The sequence below is a fragment of the Chenopodium album genome, chromosome 2, assembly GCF_948465745.1.
Source record: "Chenopodium album chromosome 2, dcCheAlbu1.1, whole genome shotgun sequence".
Lineage (NCBI taxonomy): Eukaryota > Viridiplantae > Streptophyta > Magnoliopsida > Caryophyllales > Amaranthaceae > Chenopodium > Chenopodium album.
The window spans coordinates 4,586,375-4,604,263 of record NC_137835.1 but is presented as its reverse complement, the minus strand read 5'-3'; the positions used below and the strand labels follow the sequence as shown (position 1 = coordinate 4,604,263).

General features: G+C 30.9%; 1 protein-coding gene across 1 annotated transcript; it reads right to left on the bottom strand.

Annotated features, from left to right (window-relative positions):
* Window positions 1-9,652: 9,652 nt before the first annotated feature.
* LOC145593715 (tobamovirus multiplication protein 2A-like) lies at window positions 9,653-16,249 on the bottom strand. Its single transcript, XM_081650044.1, has 7 exons — window positions 16,095-16,249; window positions 15,442-15,736; window positions 12,906-13,005; window positions 12,318-12,398; window positions 12,134-12,238; window positions 10,203-10,409; window positions 9,653-10,092 (listed from the first exon to the last, which is right to left on the bottom strand). The coding sequence occupies exons 2-7, from the start codon at window positions 15,678-15,680 to the stop codon at window positions 9,985-9,987; spliced, it is 840 nt and encodes a 279-aa protein (XP_081506170.1). The 5' UTR covers window positions 15,681-15,736; window positions 16,095-16,249; the 3' UTR covers window positions 9,653-9,984.
* Between the last annotated feature and the right edge of the window lie 1,640 nt (window positions 16,250-17,889).

Sequence of the window (17,889 nt, the reverse complement as noted above, 5' to 3'; positions counted from 1 at the left end):
TGTCAAAATCAAATATGCTTTATATTCGAGACTAATATTGAAACAAGAATATTTTCCTCATAGAATTAGGCGATTTTTATTGATGAAATTGGCCAACACATACATTTTTGTCAATCCGACATAAATTCTTACATTTTTTAATAATAAAAGAAACAAATTAAACTCACTACTTCACTCATAAAATGTAGATTTATTGACATTAAGGACAAAATGCATACTTACGTACATATGGAGCACAGTTATTTAATTATAAAAAGAAGGGATGGTAATTGTCAAATGTTGTACTGTAGGTTAGGAGGAAAAAGGGAGAACATAAAACCAGTTCAATTAATTGACAGTGCCATTTGAATATTTGATGGAGTATTTTAGTCTTACAAGTCATTTAAGAATATTTTGTGGAGTGGATTTCCAAGCCAGATTTCTCAATATTATATTATTATACAGTGTTAAACTGATAATTAGAACAAGAAAAATGTGGTCTAATTTGGAATTATTTTCTAATTATCATGTTGTTCTGGCTCTAGATCCTTCCCTATATCCCTAACAAGTAACAAATATTAGCTTTGTACGTAACTTTAATTTTGGAGGACAGTAATAATTAATCCTTAGATGTGATGCATAGTAGCCTTGGTTTGAACACAAAATTTAATCCACATTATTAAGGTTAATATAATGATTCATTACCTTAAATAACTTTTTCAAGTGATGCATGAAATATGAAATAAATATAAGCTTTAGAAGGTCTGTAAAAATTTTATATCATACTCCATTAAAGGTTAACATACATGTTGTGAACCAAACAACCTGCTTACATCACAAGTTGATCGATCTATTATTTGAAACAATCGTTAGAAACAAACCATCTATAGTAACGTAATATAACAATTGTCTTTGATACATATACAAATTTGGGTTCAAATCATTTTTTCATGTTCAACTTTTGGGTTAAAGAAAACAATAATGGCAGGCCCCACAAATTAGTCCATGTAAAATTGCGACCATGGCAAATACAAGATCATGGTGAAAACTAAGACATGTCATATTCTTAGCTGGATAGCAATTTCATATACTCCATATCTTGTACGGAAGAGGATAAAATACAGCAACAAATTCTCATATTATTAAAACTTGTACTTTTGTGCATAAATGTATTTTTGTGCATGAAATTATTAAGATTGTGTCAATATTATAGAAAATCATGTGGAAATACATATGAAAAGTCTATAATCACCAAATATTTAGGCCAAGTCTAATCAAACTAGAAAGTTCTTGGTGTCAAGTAGATAGATAAGATTATAAGAAAATCTAGTTGCTCCAACTTTATGGTCACACTTGTATATTGTAATTTCAATTGGGACTTAATTTAATAGAACAACAAAAGCAAGATTTTATGGCTCAACTTTTCTTTGAGATCAAAAGCCAAATAAACTTTAAATATGTATTATTAATATGTGATGATTTGTAAAAGATGGAATTGAATTCTAAATGCACACATTTTCCTTATAAGTTTATGAGTTCTTTGGTTTTATCATTTTATAAATTGACCTTGTTGATTAAGAGGACCCACCATGCATGCATGTATGGAGATCAATGCCTTAATTTGATGAGAAAATAAATCATGAGATAAAAAATGTTACTTTAGCTTGTTTTTTAATCTTTGGGCCACAAAACATTCATTTAACTTTTTTTTTTTTTTTTTTTTTTTTAACACAACATTCATCTAACTTTAATTTGGAACATGTATATTATGGATCTATAACACAAATTTGGTTGTGGTATTTACTAGTTAGAGACCTCTAGAAACTTGCATTTATTTGAAAGTGTTTTAATGTGTGCCACTCACCAGCAATGGTTGCAAAACATGCATCGTCCTAATGAGTTTTATTTACACCCACTTAATATAACATAGACACGCAAATAACGATGCTGACAACACCAAAAATAAGTTTAAGGGTAATGTTGAGTAAAGAGGGACCTATATAATTTGAAAAGCATAAGGAATGTCCTCCATGAAACGTGTATACAAACAAACCCCCACACTAGGGCTCGCCATACCACAAGCAACAACTAATAAGATCTTATGGCTCACCCATTCCCCGTTACTTCATTCTTTGAATGCTTTACCATCTCTTAACTCTTATCAATTCTTAAATTTTCATCATTTTCCTTGCGTGAAATTGGTATTTACTCGTACTCATTTTCGGAAATTTATAATAACAAATTATTGAAATGGCAATTACTCATTAGTTTATATTTATTTGCTACGTATTATGTAAGATTGCAAGGAAAAACTTGGGATAATGACATAATGTATGTCCATGCTAATTAGATAACGTTTATATTTTGCAAGAACAATCTTGTAATTGGCAAGTGATTTTAATAATGATATGGGATTTTATTTATTTATTTATTTTATTTTAAACGTAAATGAGTATGTATATGTATAATAAATTCAAGTCCAATTTTGCCAAAGTTAAATTAAATTAGTACAAATATATTTAGAACGATCATGTCCATCCCATCTAGCTTAGCAGCTACTAGAGTACTAGTAGTTGGTTATCGACTTATCGTATTACCCGTCCTTTTATTCTTTCATGAGAATAATAATAGAAATCATATAGGTTCAAATACATATAAGTTTAACAATGGGAATAAAAGAATTGAATAATAAGCCATTATGGTATATATATATAGAAAAAGATGAGAGTTAGGCTAGCCCAGGGTTCTATGATTTTCTTTTATAGGTAACTACATTATATTTTTTTTTTTTAGGAAATAGGTAACTACATTATTAATTATAGTACTATATCTCTGTCCAAAAAAAAAAAAAAAAAAAAAAAAAAAAAGTAATACTATATCTCCTAAAAAGTGTTAAAAACAATGCAAAAGGGTAACTACTAACTATAATACCAATTCATAACTTTTATAATATCGTTAGTCTTTCCACATTTTTAAATTTATATGTTTGTGAACCAATTCAATAATAATATAATCTTTTGAAGAGTAATGCCACAGCCAAAGAAATTTTTACTACATACATTTCACATGTCTGACTGACTGATTGTTCAAATTGAAACATAAAGCCTTACTTCCAAGAAAAAAAAAAAAAAAAAAAAAAAAGAGGGAAAAAAAATTAATTGATGCATACATATTTAGAAATAATAGCGTTTCATCTATATAGCTTTTCTTATAAGTAATTAACAATAACAAAGTTAGTATGTAATTAATAATGTTGAGTCTATGGTTCTTCTATATAGTATTCTTTACTCAGTTCTCGAACATACTCTTTGTATTACATCAGGTGTTATTATCTGTATCAGATTCCACCAGCTTGTCTATAATTTTAATTATAATGATAATTAATGTGCAATTGGGAAACCGAAAGAGATAACATTATCCTCACCTTTAAAATTGCAGTACAAACTAATTCATATTTTAGTTCTAACATTAAATAACATCTCAAAATGATAATTTTGTTTATATATGATGTCAAAACTTTGACCTAGATATCCAATGATAATAGGTGCTTCAATTACTATTCCTATATTAAAATCTATTTAAGGAAAATATTGTAATGATCCACATTATAGATTAATTATAAGAAATTAAGTCTCTAATCAAAAGTATACACATGTACTTAAAGTTAAATTAAAATTAATTAGTCTCATCCACAATTATAATTAATTGTATGATTCCTTTGGGAAGAAGAAGTAAGCAAAAATAATTAGATTATGGCAAAAGTCGAGGAGAAAAGCTCATCACCAATATTATAAAAATGGTCCCTTTTCTTGTTAGTATTCTGATGTCAAATATACGAGTATAACTATATATTAAATGCATATAGTATGGTCCCAAAAGCCTATTTCCTCAATGCATGCGACCCACTTATTGTTAAATGTATATTATGTTAATTTTACCTTAATGTATGATATTAGGAAACAAACATTATTTGATAAAATGAATATAAAAATAATTAAGTACTCTTTATCTTTTGCTACTTGTTCCTCGAGTTAGATGCAATAATAAGGCCAAAACAAGAGAAGTTCCTTGTTTTTGTAGGTTATTATATACTTGTCGACACTTTACTGTACGGGAGTTTTAGTGTTTATGTGAAGAATACAGTGTACCTTTAATTTATTTGGTACGTATTATTCCCTCCATATCCAATTACTCCCGGTATTTAATTTGACTTTTTACAATGCTTATTTAGTTTGATTAATCAAAATAGAGTTTTTAAAAATAAATGTTAATGTATGTCATTCCTAGATTTATCATAGTGAATATTTCAAATTATCGGAGTACATTTTTACTATATATAAATTATCGGATTTATCATTCTTGGATTCATCATATTGAATATTATATAATCGATGGTCAAAATAATGCACATCTGCATATTTGTTCAATTCTCACTATTATCCTCTCTTGCAAGTTGATGAGAATCAATGGATATTTGAAGAATGAGAGCTTTTGTAACGAGTTCTCCTACTTGTTGTTACTTAGTATTTTTAAATTGATGTTTTACCTTTTTCGATATGTTGCTGTTATAGTATTGGACTCAAATTGTGATTTACTATTTTACTCTTAATAAAGTACAGGGTAACAAAATTTATAAATTGTAAGCATATAATAATACGAAGCACTAATTTTATTATATATACTACGTAATTTTTACATTTTATTTCAAAAATAAATATTTTTTTTTCCTATTTGGGAAATTTTGGCAAGTTAATTAGTGAATTTTCAAGAAACACGTTTTCATTGAATTGGATTAATTACATTGTCCTCCCTGCGTACGTCTATGGAGTCCATGGATTTAATTGCCACTTATAATGGAAGAAGCTCACCTATTTGTACAAAATGAAACAAGACATTAACAACAGAATATTCTTGGAATATCCATTTTTCAACCTTAATTATGTTATCTTCAAATACATTAATTTTACTACTAAATATAATATAATCTTGTACTATACAATGTGACAAAACGATTTATTTTCACGCTCAATTTATAAGCACTACAAGAATTATTAATATGGCTGCGATTTGATGTATGTATATGGATTGACATAAAAAAAAAAAAAAATAAATAAATAAATAAATAAATAAAAATTATAGCATGATTATTATAATAAAGAAGATTTGTTGGATGTAAAAGTATAAATTAAATACGAAAGTTGCGTGACATGGAACGTTGTTATAAAAGTAATATTTCTTTTTGCCACCCTAGTTTTTATAGGAGGTAAAGCTTCATTATCATTGGTTGATTAAATTATAAAATAAGATGAAAGAAGTAAGACTCTATATTATAATTAAGATAATTTAAATAAAAGGAAGTTGTTTTTAGATGTTTCTAGATTGCCATTGCTTATTTCCTGGCTCCTTAATTAAGTTCTTACCAAACCCTTAAATTACTACTACGTACGTTGTTGCTATTATATTAACTACAACCTAGTACAGTCTATAATAACGTTTGTGTTTGATAATTTGAGTGCATGCACATCGTACTACATACCTTTATCATATCCAACGATAAAAATAAAAAGTATAAACACGTACTATAAACATATAATATCCTACGATAGAGCAATGATGTTTCGAACATATACGTGACTTTGAGTATACGTATGAAGTGAATCTTAATGGTATCAAGAGATTTGGATCCTTTTATTATTTCATATAAATATCTAACGGAACAAAATTAAAGTTTACTAGCTAGCCAGAGTATATAACTTAATACGTACACGTCCTAATAAGCAATAATCAACAAAGACATCGATCCAAGATGTGATTGTTTAGGGATTATACTCTCGATACAAAGGACATATTGAAAAAGAGAATTAGGGGTAAAAAAAAAAAAAAAAAAAAAAAAAAAAAGGAGCATTTGTAGAACAAAACAAGTCATAATCAATGGTTATTCATGAAAGCACTATATATTCCAATGATATTGTAGTTGATGATAATTCCAAGTTTTCAACCCTAGAAGAAATAGTCAAATATTCTCAATAATAATGAATGATCGATGATATTTGAATCGATTGTGCTGTTACTGATGTAGAAGGTGAGAAATATCTACCTTAACAATGATTTTGCTTTCGTCAATTGTGGAATAAAGTTGATTGGACCCTAAATTCAGGTTAAATTATAAAACAAAATGTCTGTTAGTTGTTCTTTTCTTTCTTTAACTTTTTTTATTTACTACGGAGTACTATTTATCTTATACCATCTCTCTCTTTCTACCACTATCTCACTCTTCCACATCATTTATACCACAATACAATATACGACTCTTTAAAAATCACCCCATCCATGGTAATTTTTTCATAATTATTTACTTTATATTTTTTTCTTAAAATGCAATTGAAAAAAATATATAAAAAATACATGATAACCAGGCCACATGGCATGACCTGGTTGATTCATGTTATACGGGGACCAAAGCAAAAGTATATATCATTCCATGGAATACTTTTACACCACCATTGTAGTAAAAAATTATCATGTTTTGGATGAATATTTACACCGTGGTATAAAATTATACCACGAGTGTTGATGCTCTTAGCTACATAAAACCAGCATAAGTATAGAGAGCATAACGCATAAACAACATGCGTACAATATTACGTATTAGCATAAGTATAGATAAGGTGATAAAAAAATAGGATAACAACAATTAATATACAAAACACAAGGGACATATACATACGAGTGTACGACTAGTTCATATACGTACATTATACTACGTATTGTATAATGTTTATAAGTATAAATATTAGATTTTATGTATTTTTCATTGCTGCTTACGAAGTATAATTTAATAATTTACTTTAAGCATAGGGTAATTTAAAAAACATATTCTTAATTATCAAAAAAAAAAAAAAAAAAAAAAAAAAAAAAAAAAAAACTTATGATGATTAAGTAAAATAACAATTGAATAGGCTTTATTTTACAAGTATTAACATTGATATGCAACATAGGGCCTTGAGGTTATTAGTGAAAAGACTGAAAACTCAACTTCCTTTTTATTAAAAATAATTAGCAAATAAGCTTATTCAAATGGCTTTTTAAAGTTTAGGGCTTGTTCTTTTAAACTTATTTTAAATTTTCATTAGTTCAACTTCGATAAGTTTATTACTACTTCTTCCGTCTTAATTGCACCATTGGAGATATTACACTATTCACACAACCTCCTTTGACAATCTTCTTGTTCTCATTGACTGAACTCAGCTGAACTGAACTGAACTGAAATGAATATTTTATAAGAGAAGGAAATTAAGAGCTGAACTGAACTGAACTGAAATGAATATTTTATAAGAGAAGGAAATTAGGAGCTGAACTGAACTGAACTGAAATGAATATTTTATAAGAAAAGGAAATTAGGAGCTGAACTGAACTGAATTTCAACGTATGAGAACATGCCCTTAATTTGTATTTGATGGAGTACTACTGAAAATTTCACATTCAGCGGGTGTATAATAGTGTTAGTGTTTCAAGTAGAAGACCATTATATTAGTGAAGCATACACTAGGAATATCTCCACCCAACAAACCTTTGACACGTCTCTAATCCTCAACAAAACAAAATCAAATTAAACTAATAAACCACCTAATATATATGTGAACGATAAATTTATTACTATAATTAAGTTTTTAATGTTGATGTTTAATCATTTAATGGTAATGGAGCGTGTATTATTTGGTAACATTCCAAATTAAAGTAGGTGTCTTCAAACCATTTATAAAGATCTTACATTATAATCCTTATTAAACCGACCATAATTCTAGGATATTTAGTTGATAATCAAATAATTATACTACAACTTGCCTTGTTTAATGGTTAGATACTTCTCTACTTCTCCTAATTGACTTGAAATTTTGGATTTCTACGTTTCTTTTTGTTAAAAAACTAAATTTATGGGAAGATTTTTATGAATGGTTTTGTCACCTTTATCAAAGATTCTTCGGTGTTTATATTTGAATGTGTACTTTAATTTGTCACAAATATCTAATCAACCTCTTTTTTCTCCAACTGATGGTAGATTCAAAAACGTTAATATAGATATAACTACATAAAAAAAAATATATATATATTATGTTTGGATAATAACAATGTAGTTTTTAAAGGAGCACCTAGTCAAACAAAATATCTCTATAGTTTTCAACTTTCATTTCATAGAACTTTTTGGTTTTTTTTATGCAAGTATTTATCAAACACTAAGATGGATGTCTATTGTGCATGATTTTATTAATGAGTATCAATACTACTTTTATATAAGATGGACCAAAAAATAATTGACGCATTCCAAAGTGAGGTCAATTTTTTTTTTTTTTTTTTCAACGGTTAGGAAAAAGACCTTGATCAAATCTCAACCTTCATGATTTGTTTGTTCCAATATTTGTGGGTCAAATAATTAGCTGTAGAGGCGGACAAATGATTGCTAATAATGTTAATGAGTTGTGGTATTATCTATGCCAGTAATTGTTTCTCTGGCTAGTTGTGAAAATAGATAATTTAGTATGAGTGTTTGGTAAAATAGTTGTTGACTATCTTATTACCTAGAAATTCCAACAACTACTTTCAATCTTCAAAAGGTACTAATATAAACTTTTCAAAAAAAAAAAAAACTAGTTCAATCACTAAACTCTACTCCCACCATTGTATTGCCAAACATTCATATTGTTTTTAAGTACTCAATGATTTAAACAAGTTAAACTATTAAAAGCTATTGTCAAACACGTCCTTAAAATTAAATAAGAGGATAGGACAAGAGATCCTCAACCCCATATACTGCAAACCCGCAACTAAGAGAATTCGACCATGAGACCTCAAGCATTGCTTGGTCCAAACTGAGGTTATATTGTACATGAAAAATCCAAATGCATCTCTAATGATGTAAATTCATGCACTTAAACAGTTAAACTCATAAGCCATGATATAAGATTTTGTGTTGTAAACGCCTTCAAGACAATATTGTTATAATTTAAAGAAGAAAAAAAAAAAAGGAGTGAATTTGTGTATTCAAAACTTGTAAACAATACAATATGGGATCCAAAATTAACAACATGAGCCATGAGGTATCTATTGGCCCACCTTCCAGAGGTTTTTTTTTTTTTTTTTTTTTTGAAAGAACAAAATTTTAATTAAATAACTTCCAGATTTGCTGGATTTTTGGGTTTGGTATGGGTTTGATGTGCAACTTATGGAGTGTGCATTATCAACTTCGCATTTATATTGGAAAATTTCGGCCCAATTGATAACACACCGTCTAAAAATTCGTAATTGTATAGTCTTCCCATTGAAATTAAAAGTCCCTTTCTAATACTTTTTTTTTTTTTTTTGAAGCATCCCTTTCTAATACTTTATGGAGCAAATAATTTTCTTATGACCTTTTATTTATTTTTTTTTTGGGTTTTTTTTTTGGGTTTTTTCTCCCTTTATTGTGTGGGGGAAGGCATATCTAATTATCTATTAAGGATTCCCGATAATAACATCCCATTCAAGTGCTGTGGTGCGGCAATCCATCAATCCATCATCGAGGTGGGGATTCTACTTATCATCAAATATTCGAAAACTAGTTCAACCGACCATGATCGAGGAAGAATAAGAAGCCGGTAGATAAGCCTCTGCAGGCCATCAAAACCAACAGAATTGCAAAAATTTACTCGTAAAAAAACAAAAAAAAGAACTTTCACGTTTAGTTAAGGATCAGAAGTCTTAGAAGTGAGTAATGACTCAAACACGGGACCATAACACAACTATGTGCACATTTTACACCAAATGAACTGTACTGAAAGGAAGATTTTCTCGGTCTAGGTAAAATCAGATGAGGAAAAAAACACCTGAAAAATGTGAATTTTACACACCAAACTTGTCAAGTTGATTTTGCCCTGATACAAATGGGAGCTTTTCACACCATTCTTGAAGGATCTCAATTTTGGTAATATGCCAGACTTGCTCAGCAACAAAGAACAATGCTTCACTTTTTTACATGATGGAGCAGCGGCCTCCTTCTGATGGTGCCTGGCCAGCCGGCTGCTGGTACCGGCCTGACTCTGATGGGTTGTAAGTGAATTCCGAAGTGTCAAGCCCATACTGGATTACAATCATTCCAGATAGAAAAATGAGGAAAAAGGAACAAAAGATATAAAGAATACATCTAAAAGGAAAATCTCTGCATGCAAAAGGCATATTTTTAGTCACACCTTTTCCCTCATACGTGCACTCCAAGCATCATTCCTGCCGGGCCTCTGGTCAGCAGAGCCAGTAACAGGTACACCAGTTGCAGGAGGTGGCCTGTTAATAAGAGGCTGCTTAACAGTCTGCCTTGGGTTGATGAACTCCTCATCACTGTCATAATCAGCAGGCCTGTTCATTGATCTAACAATGACAGTTAACAAGAACAATGCTGCCTGGAAAATTAGAAAAATTCAAAACATCAATGCATGGAATAGAAAAGGTTATACTATATAAAATAATAATAACAGTAATTCGTAATATTTTCAACACTTGGAGCACCCAAGGGTGCTTGAACATAAAGCCTATGGCCCTCGTTGATCTGAGCTTTTTAAACAAACAAACTAGTTTTCGAATTCTATTCAGTCAATTACTAGCTCAAATTAATGATCACTGATTCCTACCCCTAAATCCCTAATACATAGATGAATTAAATGATTAACAGTCCTCATTCAGCTTCAGCCACCTACATGTGGGTGTCAAGGTCGTAGTAGTAGACAAGGCAAAAAAATTTAACAAGTGTAACATTAGCAACATTACTAACACCATTAGGCAGCCGTTTGTACTTTCTAGTCAGAATACATCAGCAGGGATGTCCAAGTCTATACCAAAACTTGAAATTCTGATCAGAAATTAAGGTACCAAATCATTAACTTCTTTCAGAATAAATACCCAATCGACCTTTCAAATCATCCCAAGTTCGATTCAGTTAACATGTTTGAAATTATGTCAGGCATCCGATCCCAAAATGATGTAGCATGACTGAATCAAGGAGTTTAAGTGTTACCAAGACTCTTTGTTCATCTGTTGTTATGCTCGAAAGAGTTGGTAATTCATATTATAGTACAATTATAACAACGAAGATACCAGAGTATACCCTCCTAGTATGTACTAGGCATATCTCAATTTTTTCCTCTGACAGCCTTGTGTGCCCCTCCTGTTCAAATCTCTTCTCTTGTCCTTTTTCTTTAGTGCAAAATCCAATCTCACAAGCAATTTCAGGAGTGTAGCATTGTAGTTCTAGAAGATTCAATCCACTACATGATACTCTCCATCTCTTCTTATTGATAGGCCATAGCGTTTTTTAAGCCCAAAAGAGTTTGAAACTTGTGAGATGGTACAAAACAATGAAAGCTACCTGGCATGTATAAATAGTACTTCTCACATCTCAGACTCTCAGTATTACTTAGTTATCTTATGACTCCTCTCATTTTATTCACTTCTCTCGGCTGTACCACTTGCAAAACCAAAATCTCACAAGCAACAGAGAATTTCAGCACTGTGACTGAAGAACAATTCATATTCAACTAGTCATCTCAATTTCTCTCCACTAGAGGCACATTCTTGCTAACCACTTATCCAGAAAATTATGCTTACCTTTTTCTTTTCCTTTTCTTTATCTCCTCCATTTTGTTTTAGAGTTGTGCAGTCTTTGAAAAGGCATATGCCTAGGCGCAGAGGAGCAAGGCGTTAGGGGTCCTGCGCCTTTAGTGGTCGAGGTGAGGCGATTTTGATAAGGCGCATTCATAATTTTTTTTTTATATTGTCTATTATATGCGCCTCACTTCAATGAGGCACGCCTTAGGTGCAGGAAAGTCTGAAACGCCTTGATACTCCTTGAGCCTTTTATACAATGGAGATGTGTACACAGAGGTTATCACTTTCGAAAGACAAATAAGTATAAGCAAAATAGCATATCTGCATTGACTGCATACAAAATTTGGGCTCATAGGAAATTGGACTAATAAACATTCCATGTCACAAAATACCCTCAATAATTTATAGGTTTAGTTCCTGTATTCCTATGTACCCCACCACACACCATTGCTATTTTGAGATAAAGTTTAAGCTGTAAGAGTTCCATTTGAAAGAAAAGTTTTTGATATATTGAAGCACTTACCTCAAAAACAACAACCCCAAGAATAACCCACTTGGCAATAGACCAATGATCGTCCAGGAAGTCATTAATCATATCAAAGGTTCCAGTTTTGTCAGTGGGGATTTTCTGAAAAGCAAGACACGGGTTAGTTCAGACAATAAACAACAGTATTCATTACCATGAAATCAATATAAAGAGCACTTACATGATCCCAATCTTTGTCGAAGAATATGAAGGCTGCACATCCAAGCTCCAACAAAATCAACAAAATTATGAACACAGCATACTATGTATGGTTAAGGAATACGACATTTGTCATCCAAATCAGATTAGAGGACTATATACTTAAAATAATGAGAGGGACTTTCATCTTTCATACTAATATTACTAGTTACATTTTTTAAACTAATTAAATTGAGTTGATTGTTATTGTAACTTAGCATAGGTTATGCATAGAACACATACAATAGGGTACCAGGATGAATACACAGAAAATGTGAAGGTGCCAGGATGATATTGACTCAAGTAATGAGAGAGAAATTGAGAGATACACCCAATAGACAATAGTGAGGTAATAAGATATACAGAACCGGAATTAAAAAGAAATTAAATCAACCCAGTCCTGGCAAATAAGCCCTTGGTGCCAAACAAGAAGTCCAAGCAGCATAAAACCAGCTAGATGATAACAGGTAGCTCGCCAATGAAATCAACACAAATAGGATCAAAGAATGTTAATCAGTTAGATAATAGAGTCCTAAAAATTTAAATATTAAAAATTAATTTACAAGGATACAGTAGAGAGACAGCACCCATTCTTCGTCGAAGCTCCTATGCAGCCAAAACATGATATAATAAAAAGAACAGCTCCGACACCAATAAATAAGTATATGAACCTGCAAGATAATAGATAACATTCAAAGAACATGAGCAACAAACAGGATAAAGGAGGAAAGCAATGCACATCAATGCTTGCAATGATGATTCCAGATTATTAATTGGACTAAATATAAATAATGAATGCTCCACAGCCCCAGAAGTGATGGCACAGTACTTCGGAGCTTGGGCTATCATGCAGACATAATCATCATAAATAAATAATGGCATCATTTTTAAGCTTAAAATCTGCAATAAACAAAGGCATAGGTTTGGGTTTCCTAGCACTAATCATTAGCGTATCACCTAGTGGGACTAAGTGACTAACCCACATGAGTGATCCCCCTCTTAAGATTTTGTTGCTATAATACAATGGAAAACAGATCTTATCAGCTCATACTTGAGCATTGGCAACTAATTTGCCCCATTCACACTATATTCATAATATACTTTAGCTGTTTTGATAAGTAACAGAATTCCCAAAACTGAAAGCAGCATTGAGGTACAATCATGAATATAGGAAGAAGCACAAAGAAACCCTAACTCTAGTCTCATTGTGGAAACTATCATCAAAACTCAAGCCACCCCTTCATACTCCCTCCGTTTCCAATTGATCTTCCATTCTTCATATTTAGTGTAGAAACAGATTTCAAGTAAAGGAGAAAATTTATGGAAAGTGAGTCCATTTTTTATTTTTTGGGTAGCAATGAGAATTTTTTAGACATAACTACAATTATATATATATAAAGTAGTATAAGTGGGTGGATCCATGTAGTGAGACAAGAGGAGTGAAAGAACTTTCTTTACCATGGAAGGAATAAGGAAAGAATATGATGATCACCATAGTCAAAATGTATGAACGCCAATGAAAAATGAAGTAATTATTATCATGGGGCAGGAGAGTAACAAGAAATATCTATGCTACAATCTACAATTGCATCTAAAGCTAGATGAACCCCAAGACCTCCAGCAAAGGGGAAACCACACCCACCTTAGAATCCTAAGACAGTTATAGCAGTCTATTACTCTTATAAGGAACTGGGAAACGAAGTAACTGACAACATATAGGAATAGATGCATAAAAGTAGACAATTAAAATGCAAAAGCCAAAACAACTTTGAACCAGGATAGGCCCACAACTTCAGCACCAACAAAAGTAGCCTTGCTGATATTAAAGTACCACATATGACAGTAAAATTGAGGCAGATCATGCCACCAGAAGACAGCAACGGAAAAATGCAAACAACTGATAGGATAAAGGACTACAGGCAGCAGGAACAACACCAATGCCACCGGGCACAATAACATTACCGACTAACTAGTGGGCAAGAGGCATCTAAATTCATAATATCATGTTATGTAAACTAAATCTTCTATAGGTCTCAGATAGACAATAAAGACAGATCAAACCAACAATGGCTGAAGGAGAACTAAAAATTGTAAGCAAAAGTCTCCTGGAGGGCAGTGCTTGACTGGTTTCCAGCAAAGAGGGCAAGAAGAAAATAAAGTTCTAATAAAATAAAGCTACAACTTGCAATGAAATTAGCCTTGAACCAGACAAAGGAGAGAGGAATGAACAAAACTTTGTGCAAACCCAATTTACAAAATTCTTTGGGAGGTAAATTCTAGGAAGATATCCAGTTGATTTGACCTTGAGATTTGTAACATGTGTCTTCATCAATGTTGTGAGGTAAAATTGTTAATATATGTACGATTTTCTAGTTTAGATGATGTATCTGCAAAATGTTGATAAATTTTCTACTAGCAAACTAATCTAACAATCTACCATCAATCATATATACACAGTCTAAGAAATAAAAAGAAATCAACATACAGGGACTCAGGGAGGACACTAGACAACAAAGCTTTCTATTTATACACTTCTCTTTCCTTTTCTCTTCCTCCGGGGGGTAGTGGTGTGCATTGAAATTAATGAAACATCTAAAGGGAGCAAGAATCAGAATGTTTGCCTCATGAATTTATCATTTATCAACCTTAAAAACTTTGGCCAAAGACATATCTAATATCTAGTGATCACGTCTTTACCCAAGAAAATTGCTTTTTGCCTTCTGCGATGAAGAGAGAAATAATACAAAATTCAGTGACCCTCACCAGAAAAGCCTTAATAAATTCCTCCACAATTCACAACTACTCTAGTTCAAACAACGACATTCTTCTAGTCCTCTTAAAACTAACCAAATACCCTCTCATGAAATAAGGTCATATCAGCTGAACACCGATTATTTAGTCTGAATATCTCTTTTCTGTGATTAAAATTTTAAAACTTCATCACAAATTCACAACCACAGCCAAATAATAGGTAGACATTTGCATTAGCATTAAGCAAGAACAAACAAACCTGCAAGAACTAAAGCACACCAATGTAGGAACTAGAAAGTTATGAACATAACAACCACAAACATGATTTAGCAAAGCAGTGATACTAACATACATACCAAGCTTTAGGAAGATTATCGAAAACGTTATTCGACAACAACGATACAGACATGATCAAAGGGCGACCGAACTGAATCAGTGGCTCATCAGGACTAACTGGTGGAGGACCGGAATCCGGTGACGCTTGCTTGTACATTACAAACAAGTAAATCCCATATCCCACCATTGCCAACCCCACAAGGGTCATCAAAAAATTCAATAATTTCAACAAACACCCCCAAAACCCTTGACACCCCATTTCTTATAATTTACAATAAACCTTCTTTCTAATCACCAATCCAACAAAATCGCCTCCTGCAATCAACATTATTATTGTAGAATTAATCCAGAGCTCAAACAACAATAGATAACACAAATTAATCTAAACTACAGAAAAATTGCCAAATAAATCAGCATAAATAGCAAATAATAGCAAGAAAAATGGGAAATTTAATCAGAAATCAACATTATCAAATTTGAAAAAATAAAGTGAATTGAAGGGGTTTTTTTTTTTATTTTTTGTAAGGTAATTATGTGAAACAATTAAGAAAACTAAATCAAAATTAGATCAAACTAATCAGAATTAATAATAAAATCAAATAAATTCAGGATAATTAAAATTTAAAAAAGCGGAAAAAAAACTAGTTGAAGAATCTAAGAGTATTATACTTACAGGTTGAAGAAATCGGGATGATACAAGAAAATAAAAAAGCTTGATAATTTGAGTTCTTCGATGAGAGAGAAAGTAAAGAATTTTTGAGGAGAGAGAAAAAAGTGGAAATAGTTTTTAACTTTTTTGCTATATCTAGCTGGTGATAATCCTCGATGATAGAGAAAACTAAATTAATATGGAATGACATTTTTGCCCCTATAAAGATGAAGTGATGAGGATGGGGATGAAGGATATAGTGGGAAATTTAAGTGAGGTGTGTGTTTAAACGACGTGTTTTGGTGTTAGGTGCTCGAGTTTTGTAGCTTTATGGATGGAAGATGACATGATGGACGGCGTCGTTTGGGCGCATTATGGCTTTTTTTATATGGTTTTTATTTATTTATTTATATAAGTCAACAAAATTTTGGTTTTTAGCTTTTGGTTTGTAATTTTTTTTTTTTTTTTTTTAAAGGATTTTATATTGTAAGTTTCACAAAATTAACATAATTCGACATGAATATATTATTGTGTTAACGATCATCAAAGTTAATTATATAAGTAATATTAAAAGTCTAAAATGTGTAAATTTTTGGAATGGTTCCCCATATATTGTGAGTAGAACACATTGAACTTAATAGGTTTTCCTTAGTTTTTTCTAATTATTAAATTTATACGAGTAGATGTCAATACAACTTTATACTTTCTACTTTCTAGCCTCTCTGTTTGAAACAATAAAAGTACACTTTGATATCAATACATCATATTACCAACCTAAGCTTAGTCTAGTATTGTTGTAAAATAATAATAAAATAAAACTTGGTCTAATGGAAAAAAAATATATACACATTTCAACGCAGGGCCGTTTCTGAGATTTTGAAGGCTCAGGGCAAATTAATAGATTGGGGCCCCATTTTAATTATATGTATCTAATTCTCAAATTTTATTACTATGAAGTACTCCGTATTATTTTTTAAAAAGTAAGTTGAGTAACCACTCTAATAACTATCTTTCCCACTAACTTTCTCTACAATATGTAGGGAACGATTAGAATTAGAACTGAGAAAACCACTTATAAGTTGTCACTAGGAAATCCTACTTTTTTGGGGGGTTGTAAACAATGATCATCTTTTCGGGGTTGTAAACAATAAGCCGTTGTATGGTCGAAAAAATATAGTCGGCTTTTGAATTGGGAACAATTGACGTGGTAGCTTTTTTTTCCTCTCATTTCTCGATCTAGTTTTTTTACTTTGATATTGTAGGATTATTACTTTGAATAAATAATTTACTTTTAGCTAGCTCGCTATTTTAGAAAGAAAAAAAAATCATATAGTCCAACTATATATTAATATATACTGTATTAAGTATAAATAATATTTTGTACTAAGTAAATATAATGCACAATTGCATATATGATATATCATAACTAATTGAAAACAATAAATACATAAAATACCTAAATTAACGGCAAATTTGTGCGGATACAACTTAGTCAAAACAACACTATGATATAGTGAGCATTTCAAAACTAAATTGATTATTACTAACATTAAGCATGGGTCTTTTAGAAAAATATGTTTTTTTCTCATAAGATAATGTAGAGATAAAATTATATTTTTGATTGATAATGAAGAAAGTGAAAAAGGAATAAAGAAAACGTTTTATTCAGCTCCTCAAAAAAAAAAAAAAAAAAAAATGTTTTATTCAGTGTATTTGACAAAAAGAAAGACTGCACAAAAAGCCTGCTCTATTTGTTAATGCTGACCAGCAAGACAAATGTAAACAACTTGATTCTAATTGCATTTAATTACATAATAAC

Excerpts from the sequence above, each read along its gene's own strand:
- LOC145593715 (XM_081650044.1), bottom strand. The coding sequence starts at position 15,680 with ATGGGGTGTCAAGGGTTTTGGGGGTGTTTGTTGAAATTATTGAATTTT. Across the intron at positions 12,399-12,905 it reads ATGGGTGCTGTCTCTCTACT|TATGCTGTGTTCATAATTTT; the intron begins GTATCCTTGTAA and ends AACCATACATAG. Across the intron at positions 12,239-12,317 it reads TCGACAAAGATTGGGATCAT|AAAATCCCCACTGACAAAAC; the intron begins GTAAGTGCTCTT and ends CTTGCTTTTCAG.